Source organism: Chinchilla lanigera, unplaced genomic scaffold (assembly GCF_000276665.1).
Source record: "Chinchilla lanigera isolate Chin_1 unplaced genomic scaffold, ChiLan1.0 scaffold00113, whole genome shotgun sequence".
Taxonomy (NCBI): Eukaryota; Metazoa; Chordata; class Mammalia; order Rodentia; family Chinchillidae; genus Chinchilla; species Chinchilla lanigera.
In genome coordinates, this window is record NW_004955514.1 from 358,557 (window position 1) to 378,003 (window position 19,447).

Here is a 19,447-nt window from a genome sequence, read left to right on the forward strand (position 1 = left end):
AGGTATGGGAGGCACTGTTCTGTGCTGGGAAAGAGCATTTGCTCCAAGGAGCCTCCTGTACCCAGGAGGACCTCAGCAAGCGTGGGGGACGTGTGACTGCCTGCCTGCTGAGACCGGACTGAACTTGCTGGAGGGTCACTGGACACCAGACATGTGTCGCACTGGAGAGAGCCCCCAAGAGGTACGTCAAGGTCTGTCTGGAGATCCCGGCGGCCACAGACCTCAGGATAAGGCTGAGCATCAGTGGACTGGGCATGGGCATGACCCCCAGAGGGGAAGCAGGTGGGGCTTCTGTTGTCATCTGGTCTCAGGCCTAGCCCTGAAGAATGTGGTACCCAGAGCTGCCGAGGAGAGGGACCCTCAGGGCTAGGGAGGACCCAGCAGTGTAAGGATAGAGCCCAGGACCCCCCAGGTCTGACTGCCTGGGGCTGTCCCAGGCCTTGAAGTACAAGCAGCCTTACAAACCTTCCAGACAGGGATGACGCTGAGGCTTGCCCTCAGAGGATGTGTCAGGACCTTGGGGACGCCCAGCAATTGTCCCCGAAAGAGGAAGTGCCTTCTACCTGATGGGGCAGGAAGGCATCATCCAGCAGGAGTGGGGACTTGGTGGACAGACACAGGGTGTGAAATCACTGTTTATTAGCTGTGATTCCATCCAGAGAGACCACACACAAGGGCCCCCGACATGCAGGAGGAGGCCAGGTGCAAGGACAGACAGACAGTGACACAATCTAGCTAAGCTCGGCGGCCCTGGGCACCCATGCACTGGCCACGGGATTTGGGGTTGACACAAGAGAACGCCCAGGCTGCTCGGAGCTGGCCTTTCAACATGTGGAAACAAGCATTTTAAAAAGACGTGGACCCAGGAGGAGCAGAGGATGGCAGGGGCGAGCAGGGCGCGGGCGCCGGGCATGCTTCGCCTCTTTGGACGGAGGGGTGTCCGCGGTTAGTATTGCAGTCTAATTGATATGGCTTCTCTAAGAGCTATGTAAGGTCATGAAGGTCAGTGTCATGCCACGGCCCCGGCCTGCCACCCGTGGACACTGAATGCAGTTTTGATGTGGACAGAAAGGGCCAGGGGGTGCGAGGCAACAGCCTTTCTGTCAAGGTAAAACTCATCAAATACCAAAGACCTCATTTACCTGAGATTCAACATATTGTGATGCAAATTAAACATGGGGGAGGCAAACAGGGAATGGGAGGGTGGGGCGGATGCACTGGGGTCTTTCTGCCATCTCCCTGGTATCTGCTGGTCTGGGCACAAGGAGCCCCTCAGCCCCACCCCAAGTGCTGCACACACTTTGGAGGAACGGCAGGGACAGCTGAGCCCCCGGCCTGCCTGTCCTTGCCCCCGTGTCCTCAAGTCTCCCAAGCACTGGAGTGTGGGTGTCCCTGGGCAAGGGCAGGAGCCCCTCGGGATGGGGACAACAGCCAGGGGGCGGCAGGTCGCAAGTCTGCACTGCAGAGGTGTCTGGGAACGCCAGACCTGTTTCTTTGTTTCCCTTGGCTGAGATGGGAACAGGCTGAGGAGCCTCCCAGAGGAGGGAGGGAGGGACACAGAAAGTGAGGCCTGGGCGGGGGGTGTGGGTAGAGCCAACAGGAAGACAAGCAGGGTTTATCAGGCCCAGCAACCCAGGTTGTGAGCAGTGGACCAGGCGCCACTGCTCCCGGCCCAGACATCCACCCCCGCTATGGCTGTGCTCCTGAGTGTGAACCCCGCGGTGCCGTGATGCACGGACCATGCCCAGGCTGGGCGAGGGGCTGGTGGGGGTGGTGGGTGCGAGGGGGGGGGGCCAGCCAGCACAGAGGGCTGTGCCCTGGGCCTCGGCGGGGGTGGCAGGGCCAGTGCAGTAGGGGCGCGGGCAGGGTGGACCTAGGACTATGGCTTATAGTGGCGTGGGGGCCGTGCTGCTCCCGACGTCCCTGGGGGCCTCTGAGAGGGTCTGTACAGGGGGCAGGCAGGGCTCTCGCTCCCAGCTGTCCAGGCCGTGTTACTTCTTGAACATGTCCTGCAGGGGCCCGGGCAGGTACTTGATGACCGTGTCCAGGATACTCTCGTCCTCCTCCTCCGGCTCATCTCCGCAGCCGGGTGGGATGGCCTTCTTGGGCCGGGTCAGGCTGCCCTCTGAGTTGGCCTCCATGGCGGCCTGGGCCTCAGCCTCACGCTCCTCCTTCTTCTTGATGCCATACTGCGGGGAGAGGTCAAGCGGCTGGCACCCAGAGAGGAAGGCCCAAGGGAAGCCAGCCCCCCTCGCACAGGAGGACCCCAGGAGAAGGGGTCACACCCCTGAGGGGCTGGGGGGCCCCACAGAGCAGGGGACAGCTGAGAGCTGCCCTGGGTAGAGGGAAGTAGCTGCAGGGCCGGGGCTCCCCGCGAGGTGGACCTGTTTCCCAGTCCTCCACCTCAGGCCTGGCCAGGCTCTCTGACTGGCAGGGATGAGGGCTCAGCAGCGGCCATGGTCACTGGAGGGTCTCGTGCCCTGCGTCCTTCTTAGATGTGTGTGGCTTCAGCAACACAGCAAGATGCCAGGCTCCTCCTGCTACCTCGGGCTCCTGCCTGCCTGTCTCCAGTGTCCCTCTGCAGGGGGTGCAGTCAGTCACCTTGAACTCTGAGCGTGACCATATTTGGGAACAGGGATTTGTAGATGTAACTAAGGCAAGTGTGGAGATGAGCTCATTCTGGCTTGAGGGAGCCCTAAATCCAACGAGAGCATCTTCCAAAAGACAGAAAGAACATGCAGACTCAGAACAGACAGACTTGGGAGGGTGCTGCCACCACAGAAGCCACCAGGAGCTGGAAGCCGCAGCAGGGCTGCCCCAGGCCTCCAGAACCCAGGGCGTGAATTTCTGCTGGAAGCCCCTGGCTTTGGCGCCCCTAGGAGACGGGTGCCTCCATGCCCACCCTGCCTGCAGGACCCTGGAGTGAGTGCAGGAGCCTGGGGCCAGAGCCAGCTGGCAGTAAACCCTTCAGATGGAGATGGCGGAGCAGGTTGGCTCCCAGGGTTGAGGGGCCTGGGCCTCAGGTTCAAGAAGCCACCAGAGCATTTGAGGACAGAAGTGCATGGAATGTACTACAAGGGGATATCCCAGAGGTGTCCCTGTAGGGGCAACTGTCTGCTCCCTGTGGGGTGCAGGTGTGTCCGGGTGTGGAGGAGGCAAGAGACATCTCCAGCAAGGATCCCAAGACACCATGCTGCCAGCTCATAACTGCAGCATGGGGGGCGGGGGTCTACTTGAGGCCACGAGAGCAGGGCAGTGATGGCAGCAGTCACCATGTCACCCAATGCCCTGTGGCCGCAGGACAGTGCCCTGCCAGGGAGGTGAGGGGCTGGGGGAGCTGGTCTGGGTCCTGGGTCGGTGCCAGATCTGTGCTCAGGTCTTGTGGGCTCTGTGTGGGCTGGGAGAGGCAGCGGAACTAGGTAGGGCCTCGCCAGCCTCACTCCAGCAGGGTGCAGACCCTATTCCTGCCGCATGGAGGCACCTAGAGGGTGTGGGCCAGGGGGGCCTGGGCCTCGAAGGCTGAGCCATCAGGACAGTGCTGCCGGGCACACGGCTGTGGTATGGGTCACAGCTCTGCTGAGTCCAGTCTGCCCACTGAGGCTCAGGCTCATTCTGAGCCCGGGGCTACCTGGGCTGGACCCGAGAGTTGCAGTCAGGAGTCACTTGGCCAGGGACGGGACCAGGCTGTCTCCAGAGTCCAAAGCCCACCCCACCCGGGCTGGGGTCCACGATGCCAGGTGACTGGGCCCAGCAGCAGCACCCAGAAGATATGGCTTCCCTACCCTCCAGATTGTCACCACCCACCTGCAAACTGCAGAGGAACTGGCCCCCTCCTGGGTGCGTGACCCCACACCCTGAGCCTTGGGGGCAAACCCTGGCCAGGCCACACATCTGATGGACAGGCCCATCCCTCTCAAAGGGTCTCCCTCGGTGTCAGGGTCCCAAGACCCCAAGACAGGACAGCTCCACTGCAGGAGCAGGGAGTGCCGACCCCCCAATATGCGCAACATGCACCTGGGATTGCTCCAAAGATGAGCACAGAGGAGAGGAGACCTGGGCTGGCCCGAGGAGGGAAGCAGCCCCCGCCCCACGTCCACCCAGTGCCCACCTTGTCGCGGATGCCCTGCCGCATGACCTCTCGCTCAGCCTCCATCTTGGCATACTTGGCCTTGCGCTCCTCCTCCGCCTGCCGCAGCGCTTCCTGGCGCTCCTCCTCCTTCTTGGCGGCATCGGGGTCCTTCTCCTCATCACCCCCCAGCATCTTCCCCATGTCCTTGGTGGCCCCTAGGGAAGAAAGGCAGAGTCAGCCTTTCAGGACTCCCGTGCGTCCTGGGGCCTGGTGCCCACATGCCTCACAGAAAGGGGCTCGGTGCTGTCCGTTGAGAGCTACAGCTTGTGAGGCTGTGCATCGGTGTTGCTGTGTGCAGTACACGCGTGGATGTGCACTTGGGCAGCAGCTGTGTTTAAAAGCGATTTAGACTTGAAGGTAGGGCTGTGTTGTAGTTGTGTGCCTGTGTACACACCCATGTGTGGTCACGTGTATGTCACTCTGTGTGTACGCAGCTGTGGGTCTGCTTGTGCGTGCATCTTCCCAGGCCTGCGTGTCGCCTCCCCTGTGCAGCCCACGGACGGGGTGCAGGTGGGTGCAGGGCCATGGCAGGACAGCTTCCACCAGGGCCACTGCACCCTTGGTTGACCAGGCGCCACCAGTGGCTGGTGTGAGGCATCACTCCTGCTGTGAGCTCTCCATTCACAGGCCCCACAACCCTCCCCACACATCCTGTGCTGGGCCCACAGGACAGAAACACGTAATTACGGCCTCCCACGCCAGCAAGCAGTGAGCCCTGGCCCTCGGCGGCTCTGGAGGGCAGGGCAGTACAACACCTAGACATGGGCAGCCCCACACTCATCCCCGGGATTGGCCCCTGCCCACCACGCACAGCAGGGAGCCACCAGCCTCCACACCCAGGCCCAGGGCCCCACCGGCCATCCGCATGATGCCTTGACCTCGAAGGCCTGGTGCCTGCCCCTTTCTGACACTAGCCTTGCCAGGAGCACCCAGACCAAGACAGACCAGAGCCAGGTCCCGTGTGAACCGCCCCTAGGAGAGCAGGGGGTGCTTCCCACCACTCGGGGCCACCACCAGCACTGGTCCCTGTGCAGAGTCTCTGCTGTGCCCTGCCCTCCCCAGAGCTGGATCTGGAGCACCTTTCCCTCCCTTCAGGAACAGGAGAGATCACCCTGCCTCTGTGGGCTGTGGGTAGGAAAGAACCCTGTCTTCACCATGTGCTTGCCTCTCCCAGTGCTCTGGCTGCCTGGAGCGGTCACAGGTGTGGGGAGACAAAGGCCACCGCCAGTAGGGGCATCAGCCTGAAAATGAGAGAAAGGGAAAGAGAAGGGGGAGGGCCCGAGGGGGGAGAAAAGGAGAGGGGGAGACCGGCAGGGGGAAGGGGAGGGGGAGGGGGAGGGAGGGGGAAGAAGAGAGAGGAAGAGGGAAGGGGAGGTGCCCCAGGAAGAGGACATCACCCATGGGGACGAGAGGGAGCCTCTGGAAGGAGACGCAGGCTCATGCCACAGGCAATGTGTCTAATGCCATGGACCCGTGCACTCAAAACTAGTTCAAAGGGTGACATCTGTGTTCTCGCTCCCGCAATAAAGAGAGAAATACATGCTTTAAGTGACTTAAAATTCCGTCTCCCAGGAACATTCTGGGCCACGGAGACAGCTTTCAAAGCAAGGACGTGTCTGCAGTCCCTCACCCGGCCACAGGGTGCGAGACCGTTGTCACTGAGGTGACACAGGTGACTCCCTGGGCCTACAGGAGGACCACAAGGCAAGGGTCCCTTGGGAAGGCCCGGCTGGCAGAACGAGGCTCAGTGAGAGGTGGGAGCAGGCAGGAGAGCCATGGGCCACGGAAACGGCCCAGGGGCGGGGCAGCAAGGACAGGGTGCGGCGGATACACTGTCCCCTGAGGCCTTAAGCAAAATGGGTTTTCAAAAGAATGTAAAAAGCAGAACGATGTCTAAGAACTCACAGATGGGATCGCGCAAACATCAAGCAACAGATAATTCCCACGATATTTAGAATGTTCTTGGAATGGAGGAAAAAGGAAATCCTCTGGGTTATTTTTATGAAATTAGCATAAGAGTGATGCCAAGTCAACTGGGGAGAGGTGCAGAGAGAAACCAAGGCAGAGGAGAGAGGGACAGGGACAGGGATGGAGGGACAGAAGGAGAGAGAGTGGTGGCCAAGCCTGGTGTGAACATCAGCCAAGCGGTGGAGCAGAGATGGGCACAGGCGGTGCCACCCCAAGCACCCACCTGTCCCTGCAGCCAGGCAGGCAGGGGTGACAGCCAGGCTGGCTGAACCTCCCTGTTCTCTGGAAAAGGCCCTGGAGTAGCCACACCCTCTCCCCGCATCAGCCTGGACACCAGGGAAGCACCCGCAGCCAGGGTGAGGCAGGCGTAGGCAGGGGTCGCGCACAAAGACTTACGGCAGGGACACCGCAGCGTGTGCTTGGCACAGGACGGTGACGAGGAAAGGCCGAGACCCAAACACATCGCCCCAGGGGGTCCTGGCAGCTTGTGTGGTTCTGCCCACCTACACCCCCATGGTGCCAGTCCATTCTTCATTCCAGGCTGTGCCTCACTGCCTCATGGGTGAGCAGGATGCCTTCCATGCCTCCTCCTATGCCTCCACAAGAGAAGCCCGGGACCACAGGTACGGCCAACTGGCTTTTCCGTAGCTGCACCACCTGCCTGTCACCCATGAGCCCTCCACACTGGGTGGCTCTGGGCTGTGGACATCTGTGCCCTGCATGGTCACTGCCCGTGGTGGGGGCCACACGGGGGATACAGAGTCACACAGGAATCCCAGATTTCACTTGTAGGAAGCAGCCAAGCAAGCCAGGCATGGTACATGCCAGTAATCCCAGCTGTCTGGAAGGCTGAGGCAGGAGAATCAAAAGTTTGAGCCAGCCAGGGCAACTTAGCAACTAACTTAGTGAGATCCTGGCTTGTAAATTAAAAATTAGCATAAGGGCTAGGAATGTAGCTTTGTGTGAAGTCCTTGAGTTCAATTTTCAGAACAAAAGGAAAAGAACAACAGAGGAGAGAGACAGAGAGAGAGACAGAGAGAGACAGAGACAGAGAGGAAGAAAGGAAAAGAAAAAGAGAAAGAGAAAGAAAGATGAAAGATGAAAGAGAGAGGAAAGAGGAAAGAAGAAAGGGAAAGGAAACAGCTAAACTTCCCGAAGTGGCTGCACCTCTTTAAACTCCTGCAGGGCTGCTGGCCTTGTCCCTGCAGGTGGCGATGGGTGTGACCCGGCCTCCCTTTCCCCAGTGTGTTTTCCGTACTTATCCTGCCCTCCTTAGGGGAGCAGCTATTCCAATCCTTTGCATATTTTCAGGAAAGACTCCAAGGACAGTTTTAAGTTCATGGCATAATTACAAGGACAGGCAGGACAGGAACTCCACACATCCACCTCCCCATCAGTGAGGTCACCATCAGGGGGTCCCTGACATGGACATGTTGCTCATTAGTGTCTGCTCTCCATTCAGGTTTCCTTGGGTCCTCCTGAGGACGCCCCCAGATGTGGGGTCATCACGGCTCCCGCCTCCTCCGTGCTGGTTTGTGTGATGCTCTCCTCACCACTGGGTCACCTTGCATCCTGGTTCCTGCAGTGCCCAAGTGTCTGCTCTGAAGCCACCTCCACCCATGCACCTGAGGGAGGAAGCAGAGTCTGCCCCTGGCCTGGAGCCCTGTGCCCAGGGTCACCCCTACTTCAGTAGTTTCCATCTGCTGTTGAGTGGGTTTCGATTGTTACTACCCAATTTCCATCCAGTCTAGATACAAATCCTCTGTCAGATATACGACTTACCAATATTTTATTTTGATCTGTGCATGTCTTCTTTTTTTGGTACCGGGAATCGAACTCAGCCAAGCAAGGTACTGTGCCACTGAGCTATATCCCCAGCCCCCTGTGCATGTCTTTTTATTTAAATTTATATTTTTATTCACTTTTAATTATTTACTTTTTAAAACTTTTGTGTATTTTTTACCTTTAAGGGGTGATCTTGCTATTGTTCAGGCTGCTCTCAAACTCCTGGACTCAAGCAATCCTCCTGCCTCAGCCTCTCAAGTAGCTAGAACTGTACCCTGCTCATTTAAAAAAAAGAAAATTAAATTGTGCATTTTCAGAAAAATTGTCAAACGTCCTGGCCTGCAGTTGTTCATAACGCTCACGCGCTGCTCTCTTAGTGTACGGGCCTCGTGGCGATGTGAACCCCTCAGTCTCGCTCTGGGTCAAGCATGTCTTTTCTCTCTCTCTGACTTGTCCTTTAGAGACCTGTCCATCTCATGGTCCTCTTCAAGAACTGTCTTTGTTTATTTGTCTTCTACCTTATTAATTTCTCCTCTCACCTTTCTCTCCCTCTTCTTCTGCTGACTTTGGGCTCTGTTTGCCCGCTTCTTCCAGGTCTGTGTGGGAAGCAGGCGCAGATCGCTGCTTGACCCTGTCCTCTGTGTCCTGAAGGACACACATTTCCCATCAAGCATCTCGTCAGCAGAGGCCCAGGAATTGTTGTTGTTGCTGTTGTCTTTTTGAGACAGGGTCTCTCTGTGCAGTTCAGGCTGGCCTTGAGCTCACTTTGTAGCCCAGGCTGGTCTCGAACTCCCAGCGATCCTCCTGCCTCAGCCTCCTGAGTGCTGGGATTACAGCCGTGAGCCACCACGCCTGGCAGGCCCATGAATTTTGATTGTCTTTTTGTTGTTGTTTTTCATTTCCATTCCATTCCAGATGCTTTTAATTTCCCTTCTGATTTTGTCTTTGACTGTGGGTTATTCAGAAAGTATATTATTTAATTTCCAGATATTTAGGAGTTTTCCAGATATCTTTGTCCCTGCTGAGTTGAAGTGTTGGAGGCTTGGTTGCCAGCCAGTGGTGCCCTAGGGCAGTGGAGCTCAGGGCTGGGCTCTGGCAGGGAGGTAGGGAGGCGGCCTCCTTCTCTCTCCAGCTCCACCCCACGCTCCAGCCTGAGGTGCTGTGTTGCTGCTGCCCTAAAGGAGCAGGGCCAGGTGACCACGGACGGGAGTGCCAAAACCATAAGCCACAAGAAGCCTTGCATCTGTTAGTTAATTTATTTATTTATTTATTTATTTATTGGTCTTTTTGAGACAAGATCTCACTATGCAGTTCAGGCTGGCCTTGAGCTCACTTTGTGGCCCAGGCTGGTCTCAAACTTACAGCAATCCTCCTGCCTCAGCCCCGGTCTCCGGCTACATCTGTTTAAACTGATCATCTCAGATGGTCTGTTATGGTGATGGAAAGCTGACCCACACATTTCTGTTGTTTACTTCTCATTTCATTCTGCTATGGCCAGAGGGTATGTTTTGTGACTCAAACCTTTTCGCATTTGCTGGGACTTGTTTTGTACCCCAGAATATGGTCTGCCTTTGCAGATGTTCTGTGACTGCTTGGACAGCATGTGCATCTGGCCAGCTCTATTCAGACACTCGTAAGTGTCTCTAGGTCAAGTTGGCCATTGCGTTGTTCTGGCCTTGCACACCCTGTTGCTTTTGCAACTTTCAGTCTGTCTGTTACGGAGCTGCACGTCCTTTGCCACCTGCAGTGGTGGGTTTGTCTATTTCTCAGCTACGTTTTGTTTGTCTTTGTGCATTTGAAGCTCAGTTGTAAGGTATGGGAGAGCTGTCAGAGGAAGTGACCTTTGTCTCCGATGCTTGTGCTCTCCGATGCTGTGCATGTCTTTCTGACGCTGGTACCTTTTCCATTTATGTCTCGATATTTAACATGGGCTTCTCGATCTTGACTTCTGTTTTGTTTTGGTTTGATTTTTGAAATAAGTCTTGCTATGTAGTTCAGACTGGTCTGGAATTCACTTTGCTCACTTTGTAGCTGTAATGGTTGATACACTGTGTCAATCTGAGAAGTTTAGAAGCTTAATTAAGTAACTCAACAGTTCTACATCCTGGGGTGTAGAAGACATGCCCTAGGGCTGCTGTTTGTTTGTTTGTTTGTTTTTGTTTGTTTATTTCTGGTACCGGGAATGGAACTCACAACCTCGCACTTGCCAGGCAGGCGCTGTGCCGCTGAGCTAAATCCCCAGCCCCAGGGTTTCTGTTTGTTGTAATGGTTGATTCATTATATCAACTTGAGAAGTTTAAGCAAACAACTCATCAGGGGGCCAGGGTCCTTATTTTGTTAACATCCTCAGCCTGTGCAAGAGGAGGACAGGGAGACAGTGTGAGTGTTACACCTGCCCTAGGGAAGATAGCCTGCATACAATGCAAGGGAGGAAAAAAGGCTCTCTCCCCTCTTTTGCTCTTGTTGCTTTGCTGTCTTCCACCACCATCAACTCTTGCCCCTCTGCTGCATCACCCTGCTTTGGAGTCAGCAGATATGGGCTGAAACCTCTACAAACTGTGAGCTAAATAAACCTTTCTTCCTAACTTTGGGTACTGGGTAGAGAGAAAAGTAACTAAGACAGTAGCCCAGCTGGCCTTGAACTCATGACAATCTTCCTACCTCAGCCTCCTGAGCGGTGGCATCATAGGCATGGATCTTTTTTTTTTTTTCCTTTTTGAGACAGGGTCTCACTATGCAGTTCAGGCTGGCCTTAAACTCATTTTGTAGCCCAGGCTGGTCTCAAACTTGCAATGATCCTCCTGCCTCAGCCTCCGGAGTGTTGGGATTATAGGCATGCGCCACCACGCCCAGCATAAGCATGGATCTTGACTTCTTTATCCAACCTGACAACCTCTTCCTTTTAGCCCAAGTATTCCCAAAAGACAAAGAAGAAAAAGCCATAATCATGGGCACCCATCAGGGTAATAAGAAAGGCATGGATGATTGTGGGGAAAATTATCCTCCAACTAATGCTCTGACCTCACCTGATAAGTACTGAGAATAAAATAGGAAAGAACCAGCCATTTCTAAGTAACTTGGCCAACCCAGAACAAAACTCAGGAATGTATTTAGGAAAACAAAGCTGTCTAGCAGCCAAGAAGGTGAAGTCTGCAAGGCCTGACACCCAGTCCAAAGTTGCCAGGCATAGTAAAGAGGCAGGAAAACACACTCCCTGGTGAGGATACCACACCCAGCCCTGCATCCAGCTGCAGGGATACACACAGCAGAAACTCCACAGACCATTTGGAAGCCAACAGCTAATAGCAAACATGGGAAGGCATCAGTAAATAACAAAAATTCATCTAAAATATATTACGCTACGGCTGCACATGCGATCGATCTCTAGCTTCAGGTGCTCCCCAGTGTCAGGCATCAATGAACATGAGTTGCTGATTACTAGACAGTCAAAATTTTGCTGAGTGAATGAAAAATGTTGAATGACACTATTTTTCCAAACATGTAATTAAAAGTGGAATTGAGCTGGGCATAGTGGTAGTCCATGGTCCCAGCACTCAGGAAGGTGAGGTAGGAGGCTTGCTTGCGCTCATGATTTGAGACCAGCCTGGGCAGCACAAAATGAGACTCTGTCTCAAAACAGAGAGGAAAGAAAGAGAAAGAAGAAAGAAAGAAAGAAAGAAAGAAAGAAAGAAAGAAAGAAAGAAAGAAAGAAAGAAAGAAAGAAAGAAGAAAGAAAGAAAGAAAGAAAGAAAGAAAGAAAGAAAGAAAGAAAGAAAGAAAGAAGAGAGAAAGAAAGAAAAGAAAAAGAAAGAAAGGAGAAAGAGAAAGAAAGAAAGAAAGAAAGAAAGAAAGAAAGAAAGAAAGAAAGAAAGAAAATAGAGAGAGAGAGAAAAAAAAGTGAAGTTGATATGCACTCTTGGTCAGCAGTGGTTGGACTGGACCCAAGTGAGTGTGATTTATGCTATGCACTGTCAGGATACAGTTTGGAGGTATGTGACCAGGTCTGCCTTAGGCAACAACCCCTCTTTTTTTTTGGCCTTTTTGAGACAGGGTCTCACTATGCAGTTCAGGCTGGCCTTGAGCTCACTTGGTAGCCCAGGCTGGCCTCGAATTCACAACAATCCTCCTGCCTCAGCCTCCCGAGTGCTGGGATTACAGGCGTGCGCCACCACGCCTGGCTGAGGTCTGCCTTACAGACATGCCAACAGGACACTGACTTTCTGAGAGACCGCTCTGCCTCGGCCTGGCTGTACCACCTCAGTGTGACAGGAATAGCACCCCCTCCTCTGCGGACCTCGTTGTCACCCCTGGTATGGGTTAGCGTCCCTATGGCCTCTCTGCTGCCCATGCCAGCACTGTGCCTCTTCCAGGCAGACACAGGACAAGTCAAGGCTGCCCAAACCACAGACTGCGGGGTCTGCATCTCAGTGTAGTTAATGTGAGCTCAAACCTGGGAGTGCAACACAGCCATGACTCATTGTGTCCCCCAAATCGTAGGCTGATACCCCAAACCCTATGTGACGGTGTTGAGGTCACTAGGGTCGGTGACCCAGGTAAAGAGACCCCACAGGGCTCACGCGCTGTTTCTTCCGGGGAAGCACAGAAAGGCCGCAGCCGGAGTCCCTGCGTGGTTTCTGCAGACACTCAGCCAACTGACAGAAACCAATTGCCGCCCCTCCCCCACTCAGCCCACATCCCCACAGCCGAGATGGGGTCTCACTTCACAGTCCCAGCTCCCCACTGCTGGGGATGGACCTCTCAAGTGAGCATATAGGGACCCAGGCTGATTCCCTTACCCAGAAGAGCTCTTTTTATATTATATTAAAGACATAAATGCAGAAAATTAAAATTCAGCTGAAAGATTCGAAGATAAAATCTTAGCAATGCCTCAAAAAGTAGAATAAAAGATAGACAGGTGGACAGTGGAACAGAGAACACACAGACATGGGGAACTGGGTTTTGGAGGCCACAGCTGAGCTCAGGGGTTGTAGAGGGCACAGAGGAGGGGAGACAAAATTACCAGGAATCCAGGTAAAAAGTGTTCTGCAGGTGAGCACCACACCAACAGGGCCAACAAAACAAGACCCACAGCAAGGCCCACATCTCAAATTGTCTAAATGCTGAGATCAAAGAGGAAGCCATAAACGCTCCAGACCATGTATACAAGGTGTGACTGAGAAATGCATTACAGTAAAAATGTATTACAAATGTATTTATTGCTAAAAATGTATTACAGTAAAAAACACATGGCCATTAACTCCCCTCAGAATACTCTCCCTTCTTTTTTGAGATAGGGTCTCACTGTGTCATTCAGGCTGGCCTTGAACTCACAGCAATCCTCCTGCCTCAGCCTCCCGAGTGCTGGGATTACAGGTCTGCACCACCATACTTGGTACTCTTTCCCTTCAAACACACTCATCCTATGGTTCTTGCTGTCTTTTTTTTTTCTTTTGGTTTTTTGAGACAGGGTCTCACTGTGCAGTTCAGGCTGCCTTAAACTCACTATGGAGCCCAGGGTGGGCTCAAACTCACAACAATTCTCCTGCCTCTGCCTCCTGAGTGCTGGGATTCCAGGCATGCACCACCATGCCTGGCTTTACTGCCTTCTGCAGCAGCTCTGGAGTCCTCTTTCATGAGTGTCTTTAGTTGCACTGTCTTGACTGCCTTGATGTCCTGAATTGATTCAAAACATTTCCCTTTTGTGATCATTTTGACTTTGGAGAAGAGCTAGAAGTCCACAGTGCCAGATCCGGTGATGAAGGTGGATGGCACAGGGTCACGTTTGTATGAGCTGCCTTTCTACTGGATGGTGCTCAGCAGTCTCTGTATTTTTGCTCACATCTCGTAAAGACGCTCAGGAAAGAAGACTCCAGAGCTGCTTCAGAAAGTGGCAAGAATGCCGGGATGAGTGTATTCAAAGCCGGGGGGAGGACTCTGAGGGGGATTCATGGTAACATGTCTTTTACTGTAATACTTGTTATTTACACATTCACCATATATTAACACCTAACTCTTTTTTTTTTTTTGGTTTTTCTCCAGTACCGGGAACCGAACTCATGACCTTGCGCTTGCCAGGCAGGCGCTTTTGCTGCTGAGCTAAATCCCCAGCCCCTATTAACACCTAACTCTTGATGACACCTTGTAAGTAGGAATGGCCTTTGAATTTTCACCAGCAACATCATGAGCTGCAACAGCTGAGAAACAGCATCAAAGTTCTGAAGGAACTCCTTTCAGATCAGGGGTTTTACCCAACCCAACTGCTTCCCATGAGGGAGAACAGAGACCCCACCTCACCCACACCAGAAGCTGCTACACGAAGAAAGCTGGACATTTGGGGTGGGTACGCTGAGGCCCCTGTCACCAATCCGATGGGAAGGGCCAGTTCTCTGGGGACAGAGCCATGGCTAGAAGCACCCGGCACCCAGGTGAAAATGTGCTGCTGCGGGGCTGCTGCGAGTGAGGGGAGAGTGCCCTGGGATAGGAGGTGCCAGTGGCAGGGCAGGGTGGTCTTGGAGGAAGGAAGCAGCTCCCCTGGGAGCAACGGTCCTGGCGGAGCAGGCCTGGCCGAAGCCTGGACTGTGCGAGAAGCTGGACGCCCTGCCTGGCCCAAGGAGGGGACAAGGGTCGGGGACGAGGTTCAGGGGTGAGGGCCACAGCTGGGGCGGGGCCACCATAGAAAGTGCAGGACACAGACAAGGCCAGCGGCGGCAGCTGCAGACAGTAACGGGGCCAGGCAGCTTCCATCAGAGCTGGCTGCAGTAGCAGCTGCCCACAACCAACTCATCCTCCAGTTCCTGGGTCTGGGGTGCACCCAGCTGTGCTTGGCACCCATGCCAGTACCCACACCAGTGTCCAAGCACCCTTGGTCCCAGACCCTGTCCCTCCCACAGGACAAGCAAGCCCCCCTGTAAGGGCTATCTGCCCTGCAGAGAGGGGCCAGAGGCCTGAGCCTATAGACCAGGGCTGTGCTTGCCTCAGTCCAAGAGGTGGAAAGGGTGCCGTTCAGCAGTGTCCCTGGATGCCATCAAGGCTACCACAGCGGAGTGAGGACAGCAGTGGGGGCTACGGAGGCCGCAGCTCAGGCGGGTGGGCAGGGTCTGGAGAGACGCAGCTCACAACTTCCTTGCCGCACCCCCTGAGAGACTCAGGAGGACAGGACTGGGTGCACAGAGTCCCCCCAGACCAGGGTGGGGATCACCGGCCCACACCACTCGCCTGGGCCCCTCTGGGCTGGGCGGGGCTCTCGGGGGCTGGGCCCTGGACTTGCTGGCTTCCGCCTGAAGCTTCATTAATTCCTGTCTGGTTTAACCTCCCTGCACCAATCCTGTCCTGCAGGATGAGGTGTTAGCTGCAGGCGCATGCTGTTAACACGGAGGGATCCTCCGAGAGCAAGCCAGACACAGCAGGCTCCTTCGTGCAGAGCCCGAGGGGGAGTGTCATGCAGGGCTCGGGAAGGTGCCTCCCTCAAGAGTCCTCCAGCCACGGGGATTTGGGCAAGAGGCAATCCTCCCCGGCTGAGAGCACCAGTGTTGGTATTTCAGCCTCAAGTGTTTGCCGCTGCCCGCTCAGCAGGGAGAAGGAGGATGCTGCCTGTGAGGGGCAGAGCCAGGGCCTGACAGCCAGCACGTCCCACTCAGTGCCCTGGCCCTGACTCCTGGGCCCAGCTTCCCACCTGGGTCCTCACTGCCTCAGCTGATTCTAGCTCAGAATACCTAAAGGACACCCCAAGAGATTCACCAGCACATCCACCGAGTAGGTAAGTGGCTGTCCCTTGGCTTCCTCTCTGGGGTATGATGCCGGACAGGGCAGCAGCAGCTACTTGGAGACTGTGAGAAGCAGGTTAAGCATGAAAGCTGCACCACAGACAAGGGTGGCACCTGCCACCACCAGGCCCCCAGCTGCACGGAGGAGCCACCTCAGGGTGCCGTTGCCTGGCTGCTTGATCCAAAAGCATCTCCCAGCCAGGTGTGGTGGTGCACGCCTGTAATCCCAACACTAGGGAGGCTGAGGCAGGAGGATCATTGTGAGTTCCAGACCAGCCTGGGTTACAAAGTGAGCTCGAGGCGGCCTGAACTACATAGCGAGACCCTGTCTCAAAAAGACCAAAAAACAAAAAACAACAACAACAAAAAACAAAAGCATCTCCCTCCCACACACCCTGGAGGTCCCCTCTGCACCCGTTGCTTCCTGTGGTCCAGTTCAGCCTGCAGCTCCACCATCACTGGCTTCGAGGACCTGACCTCACCTGGTCAGTGTCTCTGAGGGCAGGAAACCCCAGGGCCCCCTTGGGGACCCAGGCAGAGCAGGCAGGGCCAAGGTGCCTGTGGTCCTTTCCTGTCTTGCATGGCCTCATGGTCCCCAGGAATAGCTCAGTGTCCAACCACTAGGCAGCAAAGGAGCAGCCCTCAGTATGCCAAGGCCAGAGCCTAACAGGCTAACGGACCCTGGGGTCTGGGTCCCCAAATCCTGGCCACCTTCCCCCCCAGTGCAGCCCATGTGGAGCCCTGCTGCCTGAGTTCCTCCCAGGGCCCCCACAGCCTTGTGGGGGACACACAGCAGCACAAAGGTGGGCTGCAAGGCCTGGGTGGGAGCTAACGGTGCCCACGGGCAGGGCCAAAGGCACCCATCCAGGCCCAACCAGGCCCCTGTGCCCAGGATCCCAACCCCAGTCCGCAGGCTTGGCTCAGGCCCAGGCACCCCGGAGTCCCTGATACCATGTGTGCCTGGCCATTCCTTCCTCTACAGGGAGAGCCTGAAGGCAGAGAGTGACAGGAGCTCTGAGGTAAGGACTGGTCAAAGTCCCCCCCGCTACCTCCAGCATTGGCTCCGTAGGGTCTGAGTGCCCCCATGAGCCTCAGTGTGCTTTGGATGAGTCTCCTGGCTCTGGCTCTGGCTCTGTCTCTCTCCGCCTCTCTCTCTACCCCCTCTTCTCCTCTCAGAGCCCCCTCTGTTCCCCTCTGTCCTCTGTGGGCCCAGAGTCCAGTTCCCTCTTTCTCTGTTTCTGGCTGTCTTTTCTCTTCTGTCCTTGTCTCTCTGTGGCCTCCTCCGGCTGTCCGGTGTTAGGCTTGGTCTGTCTCCAGGCTCTGTCCACCTGTGACCTCTGTCTAGGCTCTGCCCCTTCCCCATCTGATGCACACACAGTGGGAACACCAAAACAGACACCCACAGGTGAGAGGAACCTGGAGCTCCAGACCTGGTGGTGGCGCCCACCCAGAGCAGGGGACGGAATCTCTATCACAGCGTGTGCCCAGGGCAAGCACGTCCCACACCCCATGTGCCACAGCCCCACCCACCCCAGCCACCCTCCTGCGGCTCCCAGGGCACCCACGAATCCCGCCCTGTCGCCGCCACAGGAGAAACTTTGGGCTGACATGGAACAAAGCGGGAACCCAGGATGGCAATTACCCAGCTAATTTCAGCCGTGTAGACAGGCAAATCAGATATTCTGGTTTCCTCAAAGCCCACTTCAGGGCCTGAATTAGCCACCTAATTAATTATCTGGAACAGCCTGGGACTGGTGGCGTAGAACAGGGTCCCAGCCAGTGCAGGGTGCTGGCCTGTCACATTGTGGTGACGTCACCAGCCTCCTCAGAGCCAGCAGCCTCCTCTCGACCAGGGCGTGAGGGGGACAGTGGTCAGAATTCCTCTGGCTTAAGGGAGGTGCAGACATCTCCCCAGCGCTGTGTGGCCCCCACCCTCTCCCTCTGGTATGTGCTCCTGTCCGAGTCCCCCCACCCCATCCTTCACAGAGCCTGGGACCCACTCTAGCTGGGGACCATTGGGACAGGTGTCTCACAGGAGCTCTGGGTGCCCCAGGTGGCAGCTCTGGGGTCTGAGACCTACCCAGGACAGTGCCAAGGCACCAGGGGTGAGCTGACCTGACACCCCTGCTTGACGCCTGTGCCACCAGGTGCCAGCCCTTCTGCCAGGACCTCTGCTCTTCCCCAGGAATTCAGGTCACTGTCCCCTGCCAGCTCCAGTCCTAGGCCATTTTTGGCCAGGAGGATGGCCCTGGGACAGGTAGAGATAGGACCCCACATCCAGTAGCTGTCCCAGGCCACACCGGTTCGTGTTCCAACACACACAGAAGAGCCTGCTTGCCTCCCACAAGGTTCAGAGTCGCACACTGCTGTCCTCAGAGCACACTTCCCATCCTATGTCCAACCAGCCCTGGCTCCCGGGGACTGCGCTGTCCTCACCCAGGTGAGTCTTGGCCAAAGGTCACAGCTGGCTCTGTCCCTCCCTGTCCCACTCTGCTGCTGCCGTGGCTCCCCACCACAGTGCTGGCCAGTTTGGACATGGGCACCTCCCCTGACCTCTGGTCGCCAGTACTGGGCACTGCCAGGTGGGTGCCTTGCCTGCCCAGCCCTCCTACCTCCCAGGGCCTGTTTCATCACGAACTCCATGACGATGGCTTGGTTCCTCAGTGATCACTGGGTCAGACCTCACATAGGAGGAGGCGGAGTCCCTGCGGGGAGAGTACAGGGTCAGGGCCTCCCCCAGATCCTCTGTGTCCCCTGGTCCTTCCAGGGCCTCTGCTGTCGGGCTTTGGTCCTCACACCCAGCCCAGGATGGATAGCTCCTGCCCAGACGGCCCTGTGAGTTCCCTGCCAGCTCTAAGCTGCTACTGGGGGTCTCAACTGGATCTCAACTGGGGCTCCATAGAGGAGCCTGGCACCAGCCTGCAGGGAGTGGGGGCAGGGCCCAGGGCGTTTGAAGGTCAATGCTCAGAGCAGCCGGCCCTGGCCACTGGCCTCCTGGGTGGTCCTGGCCACATGCGGGGCAGGGCTCTGTTTACAGGATGGGAGGGGAGGTTGGCAGGTCCCAGGCCCTTTCTGTGGCAGCTGACAGTCTCCAGAGGCTGGGCTGTGTCCCCGGGTGACTCCAGTGACCCCCATGGACCTCATCACAGGACTGGGGTGGAGGAGAATGGAGCGAACAGAGGGAAATGGAGGGGTCCAGCCCCCAGGGCAGGGGGGGACGTTAGGAGTGGGTTGCCCCTAGGGCGATTCTGTGAGGGCCTCCTGAAAGGTCACAGCGCTGCAGTGCCCCTGCCCAGAGGGGTGTCACCTGGCAGGGAAGCCTGGGTCCCAGGGGACCCACTGTCTCACAGTTGTCCCTGGGCAGCCAAGGAGACCCCCTTAGGATCTCGGGTGGGTGGGAGGGACCCCAGATCCTGGTTGCAGGGCCTTTGCCGCAAAGCTATTCTCTTCCAAACTTCACCCCGGCTGGGGGAGGGGACCCGAGAGGCTCTACCAGGACCCTGCGCTCTGCAGGCAGGCAGGGTGTGGGCCGGTGGCCTCGGGGTGTCCTGAGCGGGGCGGGAGGGATGGGGACAGGGACGGAAGGGCGCCCGGACCGAGAGGGCGAGGGACTGCGGGGCGGCTTCAGCACCGCGCGGCGGACAGCGCCCGCTCCGTGCGGCGGGCGGACCGCCGGGAAAGGAGTCCGGGACCCCGGGGTCCGGGTGCGCAGCGCGGGGCCAGGGTCGACCAGGGGCCGGGGCATGTGGAGGCACGGGGGCGCTGGGGGCGCTGGGCGCCTGAGGGGACAGGAGCTGGGGGG

The 19,447-nt window shown here is 56.4% G+C and overlaps 1 protein-coding gene and 1 long non-coding RNA gene across 2 annotated transcripts in view; one reads left to right on the forward strand and one right to left on the reverse strand.

Annotated features, from left to right (window-relative positions):
• Positions 1-617: 617 nt before the first annotated feature.
• Positions 618-18,360, reverse strand: Cplx1 (complexin 1). Its single transcript, XM_005408677.2, has 3 exons — positions 18,258-18,360; positions 4,109-4,284; positions 618-2,189 (listed from the first exon to the last, which is right to left on the reverse strand). The coding sequence occupies exons 1-3, from the start codon at positions 18,286-18,288 to the stop codon at positions 1,992-1,994; spliced, it is 405 nt and encodes a 134-aa protein (XP_005408734.1). The 5' UTR covers positions 18,289-18,360; the 3' UTR covers positions 618-1,991.
• A 41-nt stretch (positions 18,361-18,401) lies between these two features.
• The window catches only part of LOC102009208, a 7,365-nt gene continuing 6,319 nt past the window's right edge, over positions 18,402-19,447 (forward strand). Inside the window, exon 1 of the long non-coding RNA XR_264490.1 lies at positions 18,402-18,480. This is a non-coding gene — a long non-coding RNA (uncharacterized LOC102009208). The remainder of the gene's footprint in view (positions 18,481-19,447) is intronic.